Source organism: Syngnathus floridae, chromosome 19 (genome assembly GCF_059516105.1).
Source record: "Syngnathus floridae isolate MCC-2025c chromosome 19, RoL_Sflo_1.0, whole genome shotgun sequence".
NCBI lineage: Eukaryota > Metazoa > Chordata > Actinopteri > Syngnathiformes > Syngnathidae > Syngnathus > Syngnathus floridae.
The window spans coordinates 6294241-6308306 of NC_142431.1; the positions used below are offsets into that span (position 1 = coordinate 6294241).

At 43.6% G+C, this 14066-nt stretch overlaps 1 protein-coding gene across 2 annotated transcripts in view; it reads left to right on the top strand.

Moving 5' to 3' along the window:
• Positions 1–14066, top strand: part of klhl29 (kelch-like family member 29) — an 88532-nt gene that overhangs the window by 58108 nt on the left and 16358 nt on the right. For both annotated transcript variants that reach the window (XM_088361170.1, XM_088361169.1), the window contains 4 exons: positions 4454–4592; positions 8144–8340; positions 9564–9676; positions 10178–10324. In XM_088361170.1, coding sequence (XP_088217296.1) covers positions 4454–4592; positions 8144–8340; positions 9564–9676; positions 10178–10324 — 596 coding nt within the window. The remainder of the gene's footprint in view (positions 1–4453; positions 4593–8143; positions 8341–9563; positions 9677–10177; positions 10325–14066) is intronic.

Sequence of the window (14066 nt, forward strand, 5' to 3'; positions counted from 1 at the left end):
CTAATGTTCAGTGTTGCTCCTGTGATGCACAGCCAGAAAAAAGAAAAGAAAAACTACTGTTTTAAATTTATCAAGTAATTACATTGGATATATTTTTATTCAACTCTCCTTAGATGGAATTAAACTAAATATAGATATATAAATATATTGTCACTCATAAAGACCTGATTGGGGTATTTAGAGTGGAAAAGAGACAGGACTTTTGATAGTTAATTTTTTTTGTTCTTATTATTAGGAACACCAAAGTACAGCAACCGTTATAAATCTATATACAGTAAGTGTACCTAATGAAAAAGGACTTTTGTTGTGTATAATATACAGGTTTGTTGCTTTGTTGTAGTCACCCCTATTTCTCTCAGCTTGAATTATTCAGGGGTGGGGGTATCGACACTGATGTCCCAGTTTTTGCCGACTAGAGTTATTCCTGTGGCGCTCGTATTGTTGTGTTGTCTGTCTGTCGCTCTGTATTTGATTGCGAAGGGACTCAATTTTCAACTTGTCAAACATAATTGGCTGACGCTTTATTAGAATATTCTAGCGATGTTTTCTCATGCTGGTAAAAGTCACATTTCGAGAGACACAATGGAGAAAAACTGATTTTTTTTTTTCTTATGAGGTACCATGCCAAAACCACCCTGAAAATCAAAGTCTAACTAGGATGTCTTTGCATTTATTTATTTATTATTATAAAGTTTTAAAATGACCTAAAATGACTCAAACTGTAACCTCCAACTTTCTAATTAGTGGACTTTTTCTTTTTATGATAATGTCACCTCCAAAACCCCCCCTCGCCCTGACAGTGAAGCCACACCCCCGCCGCCTTGGGGTCCTTGACACACTTTCGTTCCCCTTGAGCTTGTCCTCAGATTCTCAGAGTGCAGCCTGACCTCTGGACCTTCAGGGTCCAAGTCCAGGTTCCCTTCAACGATCCCCTATGGCGTCCTTGAAACCTTCCTTCCCCCCTAATGGTCGGTCCTTGGCGAGCGGCTTCTTAACTCGGCACTCTTAAGCAGGAAGGAGGATGTAAAAAGACTTGAAGCGAGCTGCGTTATCATGGACTATTCTCCCAGGCGGCGAGACTGAAGAGGTGTTGACGATGCGAGCGGATTTCCTGTGGAATGAATGCCGGTTGATTGGAATGTTTTGACGCCATTGGACGCCATCTGACTTTTATCACGTGGCCTCACGATGGCACAAAGACGCCAGCTTTGATCCTCCCAAAAACATTTGCAAGCCTTTGATTATTTGTGATTTTAAGTCTAAGAAGACATGAAAATGGCCTGTGAAAAATATTCCTTATAATTCTTTAGTATTACAGCTAAAAACATGTCTAATTTAATTGATCGCGTTTTGTTTGATCAGTAGGAAAAAATTAGGTCAAAATTGGATCGACTGACAAGCACCCGTATTTGATTACATGTAAAATTATAGAGTAAAATCCATATTTTTATTTAATGGAAAAAAAAATGTATATAAAAATATTTAATAAATGTAGAAAAATGACATATCGCTGTAAAAAATCTCAAGCGCTCACATGGGATATGTAACTGTACAATAAGAATAATTCTATAAATAGCAGGCCAAATGAGAAATTTTCTTTTTTTTTATTGTTATTTTGAGGAACCAAAAGGCTTTTGGTTTCGTTGTTCACAATGACCCTCAAATTAGTTGCAATTTAGCATTCGAAAACCAAACCTTGTATTTTTGTAAAAACTAAAAATATTTAAATTGACAAAAAAATATATATTCTAAATTACAAGAAATACATGTATTTGCAATTACATTTGAACGGATAAAATGAGTGAATAGATTGTAAATTGTAATTATTTTCTAAATGTACTATGACTCATATGTGTTTTTCTTTTAACAATTAAATTTTTAAAGTCAAATTGATTTAATTCATGAATTAAAATGCAGTTTTCTTATGAAAAATCTTCTCAATAGTCTTGATGTTTCTGGCTTCAAAAACAAGATGCAGCATAAATACTTTAATACATTGATTTCATTTAAATTTTAATGTACGTCATAAAATATGCTCCTGTCTCTTTACGCTCTGAATGAAAACATTATAGTTGAGTTTTGAATTATTGAATTATTGACCATCTTGTAGTGCTGGTTTGTTTTCCGGGCAATTAAGCGAGCAGCGTTTTACTATTAAATCTTTAAAAGAGAACGAAAGGGTCAGTATAAGCACATTTGTTCTTTTTTTAATATCCAAAAAGCATTTTGTAAAAATCCCTTAATTGATAAATCATTAAAAATTGAATTTTTGTAATTAATTGGACATTCATTATACTAAACAAGTATATTCAAACTAAACAAAATAAAAATGTTGCATAATATGGGAAAAATCAATGCCAAACAAAAATTAACTGTTTTTGATATATAGGATAAAACACATTCAAACTAAAAATATGAAAATTGTTTTTATAGACATGTTGCAAATATTCTAGCAAAAAAATGTCTGATTAAATTATTAAAGAATACCAAAATTTTTTTTGTAATGTATTGGACATTAATGCCAAAATATACAGTGCATGTAAATAATGAACATTTGAGTCTTCTGTCGGCAAGTTACTAATCCTAAAGTAATATTAACGCCACAATGTGATGACAAAGCCCACCGAAATCTTTGCCTTGCCGACAAAATGGCGGAAACACCCTCGCTCTTGTCAAACCGAAATGGAACACCAAAATGGCTTCAAGATCGGCAACCAATGGCGTAGGCTCCCTGGGCAACCTATCATGTCTTGGCACGTCATTTATTTGGTATTGGCGAAGCGTTGGTACCCACCGATTGGTTGGCGTCCCCGAGTACCCCGATTGGGCATAACGGCGTTACTAGGCCGAGAAGCAGCCAATCTGGAAAGGCCCGCTCCTGTTGTGAACCCGTCCGCCCGACGACCCAACAGCGAGAGCTAGCGTAGGTCTTTGTTACTCCACTTGACGTCCCTCTGGGCATCCCCCTCGTATTGAGACGTAGCTTTGGCGTCCCCCCGCACCGAAGAATGGGGTACGCCATTTGTAGTTTCACGGGTTGTTCTGGGGCAAATCCTCCCACCATCAGCTCCTCTATCAGGCATTCAGGTGTGTCCTCATAACTCCGAGGCAGTCGGCCTTTTGTCTGCTCCCCGGACCCCCGCTCCGCCCCATCACGGGGGCCTATTCACGGTATGAAGGGGTGCTATGCGGCATGGCTGATTGGAGGCGAGAGCCATATCGCTTTTGCAGGAGAGTCCAAACTATTCACTGTCGGGAAGACTTGGCCCGCTGACAGGATGAGCTGGGGTGGAATGCTTTTGTGTTTCGGGGTGGGGAGATGCGGTCGGGAGATTTCCGGAACGGTCCATGTATTTGTATGAAACATTTGGTCCGGTACTGATTTTGGCTGATTGAGATCATAGGGTCTACTTATACCAGTGTTAAATCAGTTATTTTATTTTGAAAACACATATCAGTCCTTCTGTTGAAGGGAATACTTTTGCCCCCCTCTGCTGTTTTCAGGGTACTGTAGGTTGGTAGGATGGCCCTCCATGCATTTCAAATTCCACCGTTTACCAAATGTTCCTATTGTGGAACGTAGCGTCCCGCACAGCCGGCACCGGCAATCAAAAGCTTTAACGGCACAGGAAAAGTGTCCATAATCATCGCATCCCATGTTATGGCTTGTGAATGTTCTCAGTGGCCTTCTGGATTCCAAAGCATGATGTCTCTCCCCCCCACTTCACCCCCACCTCCCGCTGACTTTCCCTCTCAGCATCCCCTCACGGCGCCTCATTAAGACACCAGAAAAACAAGCGCCTCCGACCCGGCGCCGCAGTTGGTCCGACGAGGCGCTACCGTACCAAATTTGCATCAGTCGGCTGCGAGCGTGACTCTTTCCCAATCCGGTTGTCGTCGAGATGATTATGTTTGGGGATAAGCAGATAGCGGCGGTGGAAAGGCAACTTTGCACTAAGTAGGACAATCTATTTACAGCCTGTCACATGAATGGAAAAGATCGTCTTTTAGATTCCGAAGAAAAGTCGCACATTGTAATTAGTCACACATATTTGGGGGTTAATATGAAAAATATTCCATTTTTCATACAATTCATGTTTTTTTTTTTTTTTTTTAACTTTTTTAGCATCATAAACAGGTGAGCTAATTATGTGCAGGTTTTGGTTACATTTATTTATTTCTATTTTTTTATGAGGAATGACACCTCTAGTTTTTTTTTTTTTTTTGAGAAATCTTCATTTTTGTGGTGTTTCCCAGTATAGCGTTCTAAACAGGGGAGATAACGAACGACAATATGACTTGATTTTGTTCAATGTTTCTTCTCTGTGTCATGCTGTTGATGCTTCATGTCTGTCCTGAAAATCAAACAAAGCAACTTCTCAACCTAAAATGTCACTGTCTGTTTTTCTTCTCCTATTTTTTTCCCCCTTCTTCTTTTTTTCTTCCTCCGCAGAGATGTTGAAGGAGCTCAACCAGCAGCGGCGAGTGAAAGAGTTTACAGACCTGAAAATAATTGTTGAAGGCAAAGAGTTTGAAGTCCACCAAAATGTTCTAGCTTCCTGCAGCTTGTATTTCAAGGACCTGGTCAAAAGGTTTGCCTTTTCCTGACAGCACTCCTACTTCTCCTTGATCCCACCTGTTCTCTTTTGTAGGGCACATTTGTGTCTCTTTCCTAACCCCACTTAGCTCCACCCCCCTCGCCCTTCTTTCTCTTTCTGTTCTCTCTTTCCATCTTTCTTGCAGGTGCGTGAAGACATTTTTTTTTTGGTTCTAGCGCAGGGCCAGCAGCCATTCCTTCCTTCTCTCCCCCCTCACTCCCACACTCAAATGAATGTATCTGAATCTGGAGCTAAAGGTCAACAACTGGTCATCTCTTACAACCCCCCCCCCTCCCCCCCTCCCTCACCACACCATTTTTAACGTGATTGCTTCATTTTGGTTTGGCTTCCGTGTGTGCAACAGTCAGCTAACTCGGATCATGTCGCTCATTAGAAATTTCATAATGTCCTAGCTTGAAATCCTTGCAGGTGTTTTCAGCTTGACTAACACTTCCTCGGGAGCCCAAGTGGTTCCGCTGCTCACCGTCTTTACGTGGCCTGTTTGTGTAAATGCCAAGATGGAGGCTAAAAGAGAGAGCGCCTTAGGGGGGTGGGGTTAACCTCGTTCGCCCCGCGGCCACGCTGAGCTCGTAAACGCGCTGCTTATTAGCCGCCTGCCGTTGACGACATTGCCACATTGCCTATGCTAGCTTAATTAGGGACACCGGAACTTATGAACTAAATGTTTATTTTATTTATATATTTTATATATTTATTTATATATATATTTTCTATGGATTTTATTTTGATTTTCAATTTATGATCATAGATTTTCTTAGACACATTTTTCAAATTGAATGTGGAATTTCTGGTTAAAAATTAGATTAATTCATGGTAAAGAATAAAATATTTGGTTCAAATTAATTGCGTTTTTTTCTAGCTTTTAGGAGCCCAGCATCTCTCGTCATAGCTAAGCTTGGAGGTTGCGCTGTTCATTTCAAATTCAGACAGGCGATGGAGAAGCAGACGAGAAGCATGCGGCACTGACACGCCAATTCAAGAGTCTGCCTTTGACCTTGGCGAGAGCAGGTAGCCCTTGCGAGGGTCCCTGACCGTACTCGTGTCAATCACTCGGTGTCTCCCGCTTACCTGGAATGCGGGAAGATGCGAAACCCTCGAAAGACACCTGAGCTTGACAGTTTAATAAGCTCAAAAGCTCCTGAATCGCTTAATTGATTGTAGGGGTGCTTTCATAACTCGTCACTTTTCATGCTAGTTGGCTTAAAAGAGACATTTGGCTCATTTTGCCATCGCACTGAGAAAACCACATTTGTTCAAGTATTTGTTATGCCTAATAAAGTTCATGGAACAGCTTCCACTTTTGTTGCTTTCTAACTCGGAGTTCACAATTCTTTTTGTTAATTTTTTTTTTTTTTACCAAAGACCCTCTACATGGCAAAATTGAAACATTTTCAGATTTGTTTGTAATATTTCACTTTTTGTTTATTTTATTATTTTTACATTTATGCAAAGAATACCACCCGAGCATTCACGCCCCCCCCCCCCCCCCCCCCCCCCTTCCCAAACAGCCTGACTGATCGTAACCTGCAATTCCATTTCACCCATCAGCATTTTCCAATAAGCGTGCTCACTTGGCATTTAATTTATGGCATCCGTCCGCAGTTTCTGCATCGCCACAACCACGCGGCGCCAACACCTCTGAGCCGGTCTGACACGTTCGTCCTCTCTAGCCGTGCGAAACCCGCCGCTCGACTCACCCCGCGGGAAGGACGGGACTTTGTCCAATTCCTCTCACATTTATGTGTAGTCTTTGTCCTAGTTGATCCCAATAGTGAGACATGTCTTTACTTTTTTATGTGGATTGCAGTTTCGTATTAAAGATAATTTTGTATGATTGCTACCAAATTCCAATCAAGAATACCAAACAGAAGCGGCCAGAATTTTGGTGAAGTTGCGTGCGCCCAATGTGTGTTTTCTGTGTTTGGCCTTCATTTTCCACCCCCTCTCAGAAAAGTGTAGCATTTTTGTTTTCCCTCACAAACAGATTCTACCATCCCAATGTAGCTCATCTCGACATTTCCACACTCACCGTCTTCCCGCTTCCATTTTTCACACGAGTGCAATCAGATGCTAGCCTCCTTTTTTCAGACGCTCCCTAACGTTTTTCCGCGAGCACTCGAGCCACTTCCTGCTGCACTAATTGACTGGGCTGATGCTATTTTTTTTTGTATTTATAGCTCTTAAATCCATCCTCCTTCCATTATTTTGACCCTCCCCTTTCTTTCTTCTCACCTGCCCACCCCCCTCCGCTCCCCCCCTGCAGGCAGGCCTTTGAGCGGGATAAAGGTCAATAACGCTATGTGGCTTTTTGCTTTGCAGGAGGACAAAACATATTAAAAAAAAAAAAAAAGACCAAAAAGAAACATAAAAAAAAAAAAACTTTGGGTTTTTGCAGCCATGCGGAGACAATTAAATGTCATCATTTTTTAATTTATTTTTGGATGTCCTCACCTCCACCTCCCTCCCTCCCTGACTGCGTTTCAAATGATGACTAATGTCTTTGAGTTCATACACTACAGGATATAATTGCAGGTGTGATGGTGGTGGGCTTTTTTTGTTCGAGGGGGCGGGATGCTTGGTTGGGCTCATCTCTTATTGAAAAGTCATGGAACAACACAAAACCCTCCCTGTTAAGGATGGCTGCTGGCTCCCTGTGGAAGAACCGTCTCCCTTCTGCCTGACCCCTTTCTCCCTCTTTCTTTTTTCTTTTAACCATCCCTCCCTCGTCCCACCATTCTGTTGTCTCGTCCTGTTTGTTTGGTGTCCCGTTGAAATTTAGCAGTGAGTGGGCAACGAAGCGACCCGTGAGCCAAATAAATTAATTAAAATAATAAAATTGTTCCCCCCCGCCCCCCGTAATACTGATTGTGCACTTTCAATTCATGCATCTCAGTATTTTTCCAGTTTGTTTGTGTGTTATGAAATGAAATCAAATCGAAGTCATTGGGAGGCGGCGTATCCAACTGCCTCCTCGTTAATGCTCGGCAATTTGCCAGATTTCCAGAACGCGACGTCCATTGTGTACGTTTTCTAATTCAGCAAAGTGGCTCCAGCAGCAAGGAAAAAAAAAAGAAGCCAAATCTTGATTGACGCGCGGAAAGGGCCTCCATCCATCTTAATACCGTCCACTTTTCATATGTCCATGGCCGCGGGGATGGGAGTTAAAGTGGTTGCGGGTCGGAAGGGGCGTTCTATTTATTTTGCCCTTGAGTGGATTATTGTTTCACAAGGGACATTAAACATGGGTGGTGAGGTGTTACTTAGCGCCCTAATACCTCCCCCGCGGACAAATTGCCGTCATTCGAGCCCGGCCCGAGTAGCACTTACTCTGCTTCTTATGCCTCACAGCCTTGGGGGAGGTATCATCAAATCGTTTTATACGTAGGTCATCTTTTGTAAATTCAGATAAATACAACTCCCCAAATTCTCTCCTTTTGTCTCACAATCTTCCTTCGCCCCACAGCAGCAAGCCCTCTCAAAGCCGACTTCTCTCTTTTTCTCTGTGCCGCCATTGCTCGGACCAGGTCGTCAGGGGAGACGCGTAACGGTGAGATGCTGAAGCTGAGCATGAGCAACATCGGCGCCGACGTTCTGGAGCAGCTGCTGGAGTTTGTCTACACCGGCTCTCTGGTCATCGATTCGGCCAACGCCAAGACGCTGTTGGAAGCCGCCAACAAGTTCCAGTTCAACACTTTCTGCAAAGTTTGCGTCTCCTTCCTAGGTGGGTCACGGCTCATCCCAATACTTTTGTCTCTAAGGTCACCCAAAAAGTTTGGCAAAGTATTTGTTTGGGGGGGACAGTCATTAAAAAAAAAAAAAACAGAGCCTGAAATGTCAGTATTTGCATTCCATCTCGTGAGTTGTTTGGGGTATAGCGAACGCAAGAGAAGCGCATGTCGGCAAAAAGGTCAGAGGCGGGCGAGCGGAGAAAAGAAAACAGCAGAAACAGCGCCTATTGAGTTGTTTTTCTCGATTTGGGCCACACAACACAGAAAAAAAGAAAAAGCAAACATGGAAGCCATTTGTAGACTTCATTTCCTCTGAGACGTCAATTCATTCAGCCTCGACAAGATTCATGACATTTTAGCACATTAGAACAGCTCGGGGAGGGAGGGGCGCCGTGTTCGCGTACGAATGTTTGTCCTTGAGAGAGGAGAATGAGCATGTCAAATGTTAGGAGAGTCACGTCGACCTACTTTCTTTGACGTCAATTCAAAGGACTCAGATACTTGCAGAGAAACAGTTGATGGTCCACTATCACACACACACTCACCCCTGGTGTGTTTTGGCTTTGCCTCTGTTGACCGCTATTTGTTTTGGGGCTCAAATAATAATCAAAAAAAGTCCTGGCATGGGTCCCTCTCCAGGGCAATTATTTAATCAGCCGCTTTTATAGAGCCAGTTCATCAGTCCATCTGATTGCATGTTGATTGCTAAAGTTCTGCTCTTTATATTGTGATTGCTCCGGTCAAAAGCAAGCTCTAGTCAAAGATCTGAGGGGTTCGTCAGATCTCCCCCTGCTGGTCATTTCAAGATCTACCTCTAACGTGCCGCCGGCTAATCCCTAATCCTACTCCCCATGATCGATTCTTGCCCTGTTTGTTTGTCCCGGGAGGCGTTTGGAGTTATTAGACGTGTCGAGGTAGCTAGAAAGCTGATAAGCTGTGACACAATCCCTCGACATCATCTTCGACGTCCACCATCTCTCTATCGACCGAATCAATCTGTCTGTGTTCTCCCCTCATGGGTCTTCTGACCTGACCTTCTTCTTCTTCTCGGTCTTCCGCTTGGGCTTCACCATTTAGTCAATGACCTGGTTTTTTTTTCTGTCGGGCTTTGTTTTGTTTGGAGTCATAAGCGTGAAATAGTAACATTTGTGGTTTTCAACTCCAATGCTTTAAGCAAATGCACTTTGAAATTCCAAATCTTCTTTTCTTTTCGCAGAGAAACAGCTGACGGCGGCAAACTGCTTGGGAGTCCTGGCCATGGCCGAGGCTATGGCTTGCACAGAGCTACACAACATGGCCAAAGCCTTTGCACTGCAGAACTTCCCTGAGGTAAATTGAGCAACAGACATAGAATTTTCTTCTGTATTTGATGCAAGGACGAACTCGACATCCTCGACACGGCCCACAACTAATGTTGTGCGCCATGTGCAGACATTTTGAGCCACGCTACTTGCAGCCATTTATGTAAGTCGGTGATTTAAAATTGGCTGTTGATTTATTTTTTTCTCTCCCCATTTGTCTGCTTGGTCATGTAAAATGGAGGCTCTCTTTATGCCTGAACATCAGTTTTCCTGTGGAAGAGGGAAGCTTGATATACTCCTTCGGTTATTTATAATGTGATGGATATTTATTGAAAAATGCAGCCAGTCAGAACGAGCAGTATAAAAAAAAAAAATGCTATATGACTCCGAAAATGTTCCATCGGTGTGGTGGTGTATCATTTTATGTTGACTGGAAAGCTTGTGAGGAAGGGATGCAATAAGTAGCAAATCAAAAAGTCAGCTTGCAGATTCGGAAAATGTCCACTTATTGGATGTGTTTGATGATCAGGTGGCGGGACAGGAGGAGATCCTGAGTGTGTCCAAGGAGGACCTGGTGGCCTACCTGTCCAACGACAGCCTCAACACCAAAGCGGAGGAGTTGGTATACGAGACGGTCATCAAGTGGATCAAACGGGACTCGGGCTCCAGAGTTCAGGTATGGGAAGATAAATATAACCGTCCCAATTCTAGAAATGTTTTGCCCTTTCAATGTTGTCTTGGTTCCTCATGAGACAAGCAAAGGGTAGACAAACACAGCCGCTGCCGTTTTTTGTTTGTTTGTCAGCGAGCTGTCAGGCGATTCAGTTCATCACAATCACAAGTTACATCCTCAAGATTGATATCGGCAGCAAAATTGGCACGATGCGCCCGATCGATAAAGCCTCAAGGTCGCGGTGTCATCATCCGAAAGCAAACGAAGCATCCAAGGATATCTGCGCACCGTTGAAACCTCGGGTCATGAGAATTTGATTGATTCCGACGGCAAAGACCGCAAACGCAAAGCCGCTGATTTTTATGGGCTGTTTGAAAATGGAAGCGAGATTAGCAGATGAATTGCCGCCCATCCGTCATTGGAAGAGTCATCCATTCTCGGCGAGCGCCGGCCCGCTTCCTCTGGATCAGACGTCCAAAATCAATGCGCCCCTGTCGGCGCTTACATCATTATTCCTCATTCTGCGTTTAGCGTCGTGCCTTCGATCTACGTTCCTATCGCGTCTTCGTCAAGCGTACTTGGCGTACTGGCAAAGCGCTTGCGATGCTCTGATGCGAGGCGTCTAGACGTTTTATGGAAATACGATGCCGTCACCTAAGTAACTAGTTCAACTGAACTCTAAATAAGTGAAAATGACTTTCATGGACTTTCTAATTTCAACATCACGGAAAGACTGTTGTTGAGGGTGCTGTAACATTGACCGAGTGATGTCCGCTGCATGTCCAAAAACTCCACGCCGTTCGGTCCAGCAATCTTGCCCTCTAATGGAGAGCAGAGCTGTTCCGCAGAAGTGGACTTGCGGGGGCGGGGGGGGAGCATTTTTCCGCTTGTCTGAACAAGCCATTCACATATTCCTGAGACGCGAGACCCCGGGTCACCTTGCGTTTGAGCCAAAAAGAAGAAGGTACAGAAGATTGGAAAGATGGGGAGGAACAATCCAAGCGTAGCAAGGGGCAACTTCGAATCTTGTGCCCTGACCTCCTCGGGCGGGAACCGAAAAACGCCTCCTGTGCATTCTTCTCCCGTCGCGCCGCATTCATGGCCCACATCCACCGACGCTTCATCCCGAGGGGGAAAATCACTCCTGTGGAACCTGTGACAACTTTTTATGACATGTCAGGGCACAATGTCGCCGCGCAACTTTTAAGCTGTCAGCTCGTCATTATGTGCGCGCGTGCGGCTTTGCATTCATCTCAGCACGCCCCCGTTTTTTTGCGTGTTAAGCCGCGGGCTATATTGGGGAAAAGTGGCATATTGAACGCGGTGGGTAAATAATATGCAATCTTCTCTTTCCGCTAGCCTGTCAGCTTGCGGCAGGAAACGAGGCATGGACATTGCTCGGAGACTGAAGAGAACATTAGAGTGTGTAGTCTGGGGAAATTGGACGGATTTTAGCGGGGTCCTCACACGACCTTACCAAAATTTGTATGTAAAGTGTAAAACTATCTTTTAAATACAGAGGTCTCCACTAATTCGCAGTTTGGCTCTCATTCTCTGAAGGACGAAAGTTACTCGCCGCATGAAAAAAAAAAAAAAAAATACAATTAACCCCACTTAATGGTGCGTGGGTGAGTCTTTTGTGCTTTGGAACTCAAAAGACAATGGCTAAATTAAAATTGACGTTGCAGGTAAAATGGGGTCATATTTGTCGTTTTAGACGACGGCAAAGCAGTTTAAATATGCACGCGCGGGCTCGCATCACCTCAAAGCACTTTTGTCCTCTGATATTCATTTTGCCATCATTTGTTCTGACATGACAAAAAACGTGAGGGGAAAAAAAAAGACTAAGGAAATGACATTAGCTTATTATGGGAGTCCCACATAAGGACATGAAGTAATACCTTTAACTGTGTTCATTGGGCCCGAGAATGGCAAATGTCGTGCCGGGCTGTTGTTATTCCCGCTGATGGCTGGGCCGGCTTTTTTTTTTTTTATTATTTTTTTTTTTTAAATCAGCCAAAGCACGCTATTAAGTGTCTTTTTTAGCCACGTTACAGTCACTGGCCACTTTCCAAAGAGACAATTAATCAGCCTCTTTTGTCACCTGGCCAGATAGGCTCTGCTATGAAATGAAATGTCGACGTGATGCCTAATGGAGGTCCCATTCAGCCTTTTGGCAGAGACTGGCCTTCGGTAATTGAACGAGCGGGGCGGCGATACAAAGGACTGCCGAGTGGAAGTGAGGACGAGGTTCCTGCTTTCACCGCTGGTGGAAAAGCGTTGTGGGAAACTTTCAAGTCCCGAGCATATGTTGATCCAAATCAAATATTACGCTGTTTTGATCATCAAGCATTTAACGGCCTCAGTTTTGTCCGTCTTGATAATAGTAGCGTTAAGGTATGGCGTCCTGAGACTTTTTTTGTGGGTTCACTCATAATAGATACCAAATTGAGTGAAACTGGCATTAGTGGTTATTTTTATTTATTTTTTTATTATTATTATTTTTTTTTTTTTAAATGGCTGTGTCAAACCAATATGATCAACTTTATGCACGTGTCCTTGAGACAATTGAACGTCCATTGGCGACCCAGATTTTTTTTCAATCTTCTAAATCTATCAACGGTGTGAGTTTGGGATACAATACAAAATGTAATCAAACAGAATTGGGTCAGTGAGAGCATGTCGTGTAAAAGCCGCCATTGTCTCATTCAAAATATTCGTGTTGCCCGATGTTTTCAAATCAGGGGTGGGGGAGGATGGGTCAGGGGATTGGATGCAGGCCAGTGAACTGTGGACCTCCACGGACATCTGTGTGGTCCCAGAGCGTGCTCAGTCCTGATGTGTGCAGCCAGATGGACGCGCCCGCTGGACCGTGGCAACTTTACAGGTCAAAGCCGCGCTCGCTTGCGCTGGTTTCAACCTCCTACTGTGCATATTTGCCAGGAAGCTAATAATACTATGCTACTACAATCCGAGCATTATCTTCTGGTGTACCTAATATTTTGGGCAAACAGAGACTTGTCTTTCCGTGTGCAACAAAAAACTCTTGCAGCTGAACGTGTTCCTTTTCTCCCGATGAAGCCATGCTGAAACGCGTTGCACCTGTCAGTCGTGGCTCAGGGCGACATGCTCCCTACCTCCCTCCCCGGTCTGTTCTTCCACTCACCATCAACCAACCCCCTCATTCGGCTTCTCGTTCACATCCTCCCCAACTGACACGCACTCACACTCATAGTCACGCAGACGGCGAAAAACACCATTTGCGGCCAAGCGCGAGCGTATTTTGCTCCCGCGTAACGCGTGCCGGCGCTCTGTCATTGCAGTTGAATGCGTTTGTTTGTGAGGCTGCGCTCTCTTTTACACGCGAGTTATTATTCATGTGTGTAGGGGGGGGGTCTATTTTTCAAACTCAACCAGATGACATGACCCTGTGTGTGTCATTTGCTTGAGTCGTTTGGCTTTATTGGAAATTCTGACTGAAGCAGGCTGCTGTCATGTATTTTGCTTTAGACTGGGTGAAGCAGCATATGGCTCTCACTGCCAACATGTAGAAGAATGTCGTCATTTTTGTTGTTTTGTGCTCACTTGGGTGAAAACGAATAATTCTACCAGGCATCTCTCTGGATTGTTTTTGTGTCTTGAGTGCTTATGTGAGCCCATTAGCGAGGGAGGCTTGCATGTTGCGAGTCACGTTGTTCACACATATGGTCTTCTCATCCTTGAATTGAAGAAAAAAAACTAAAAA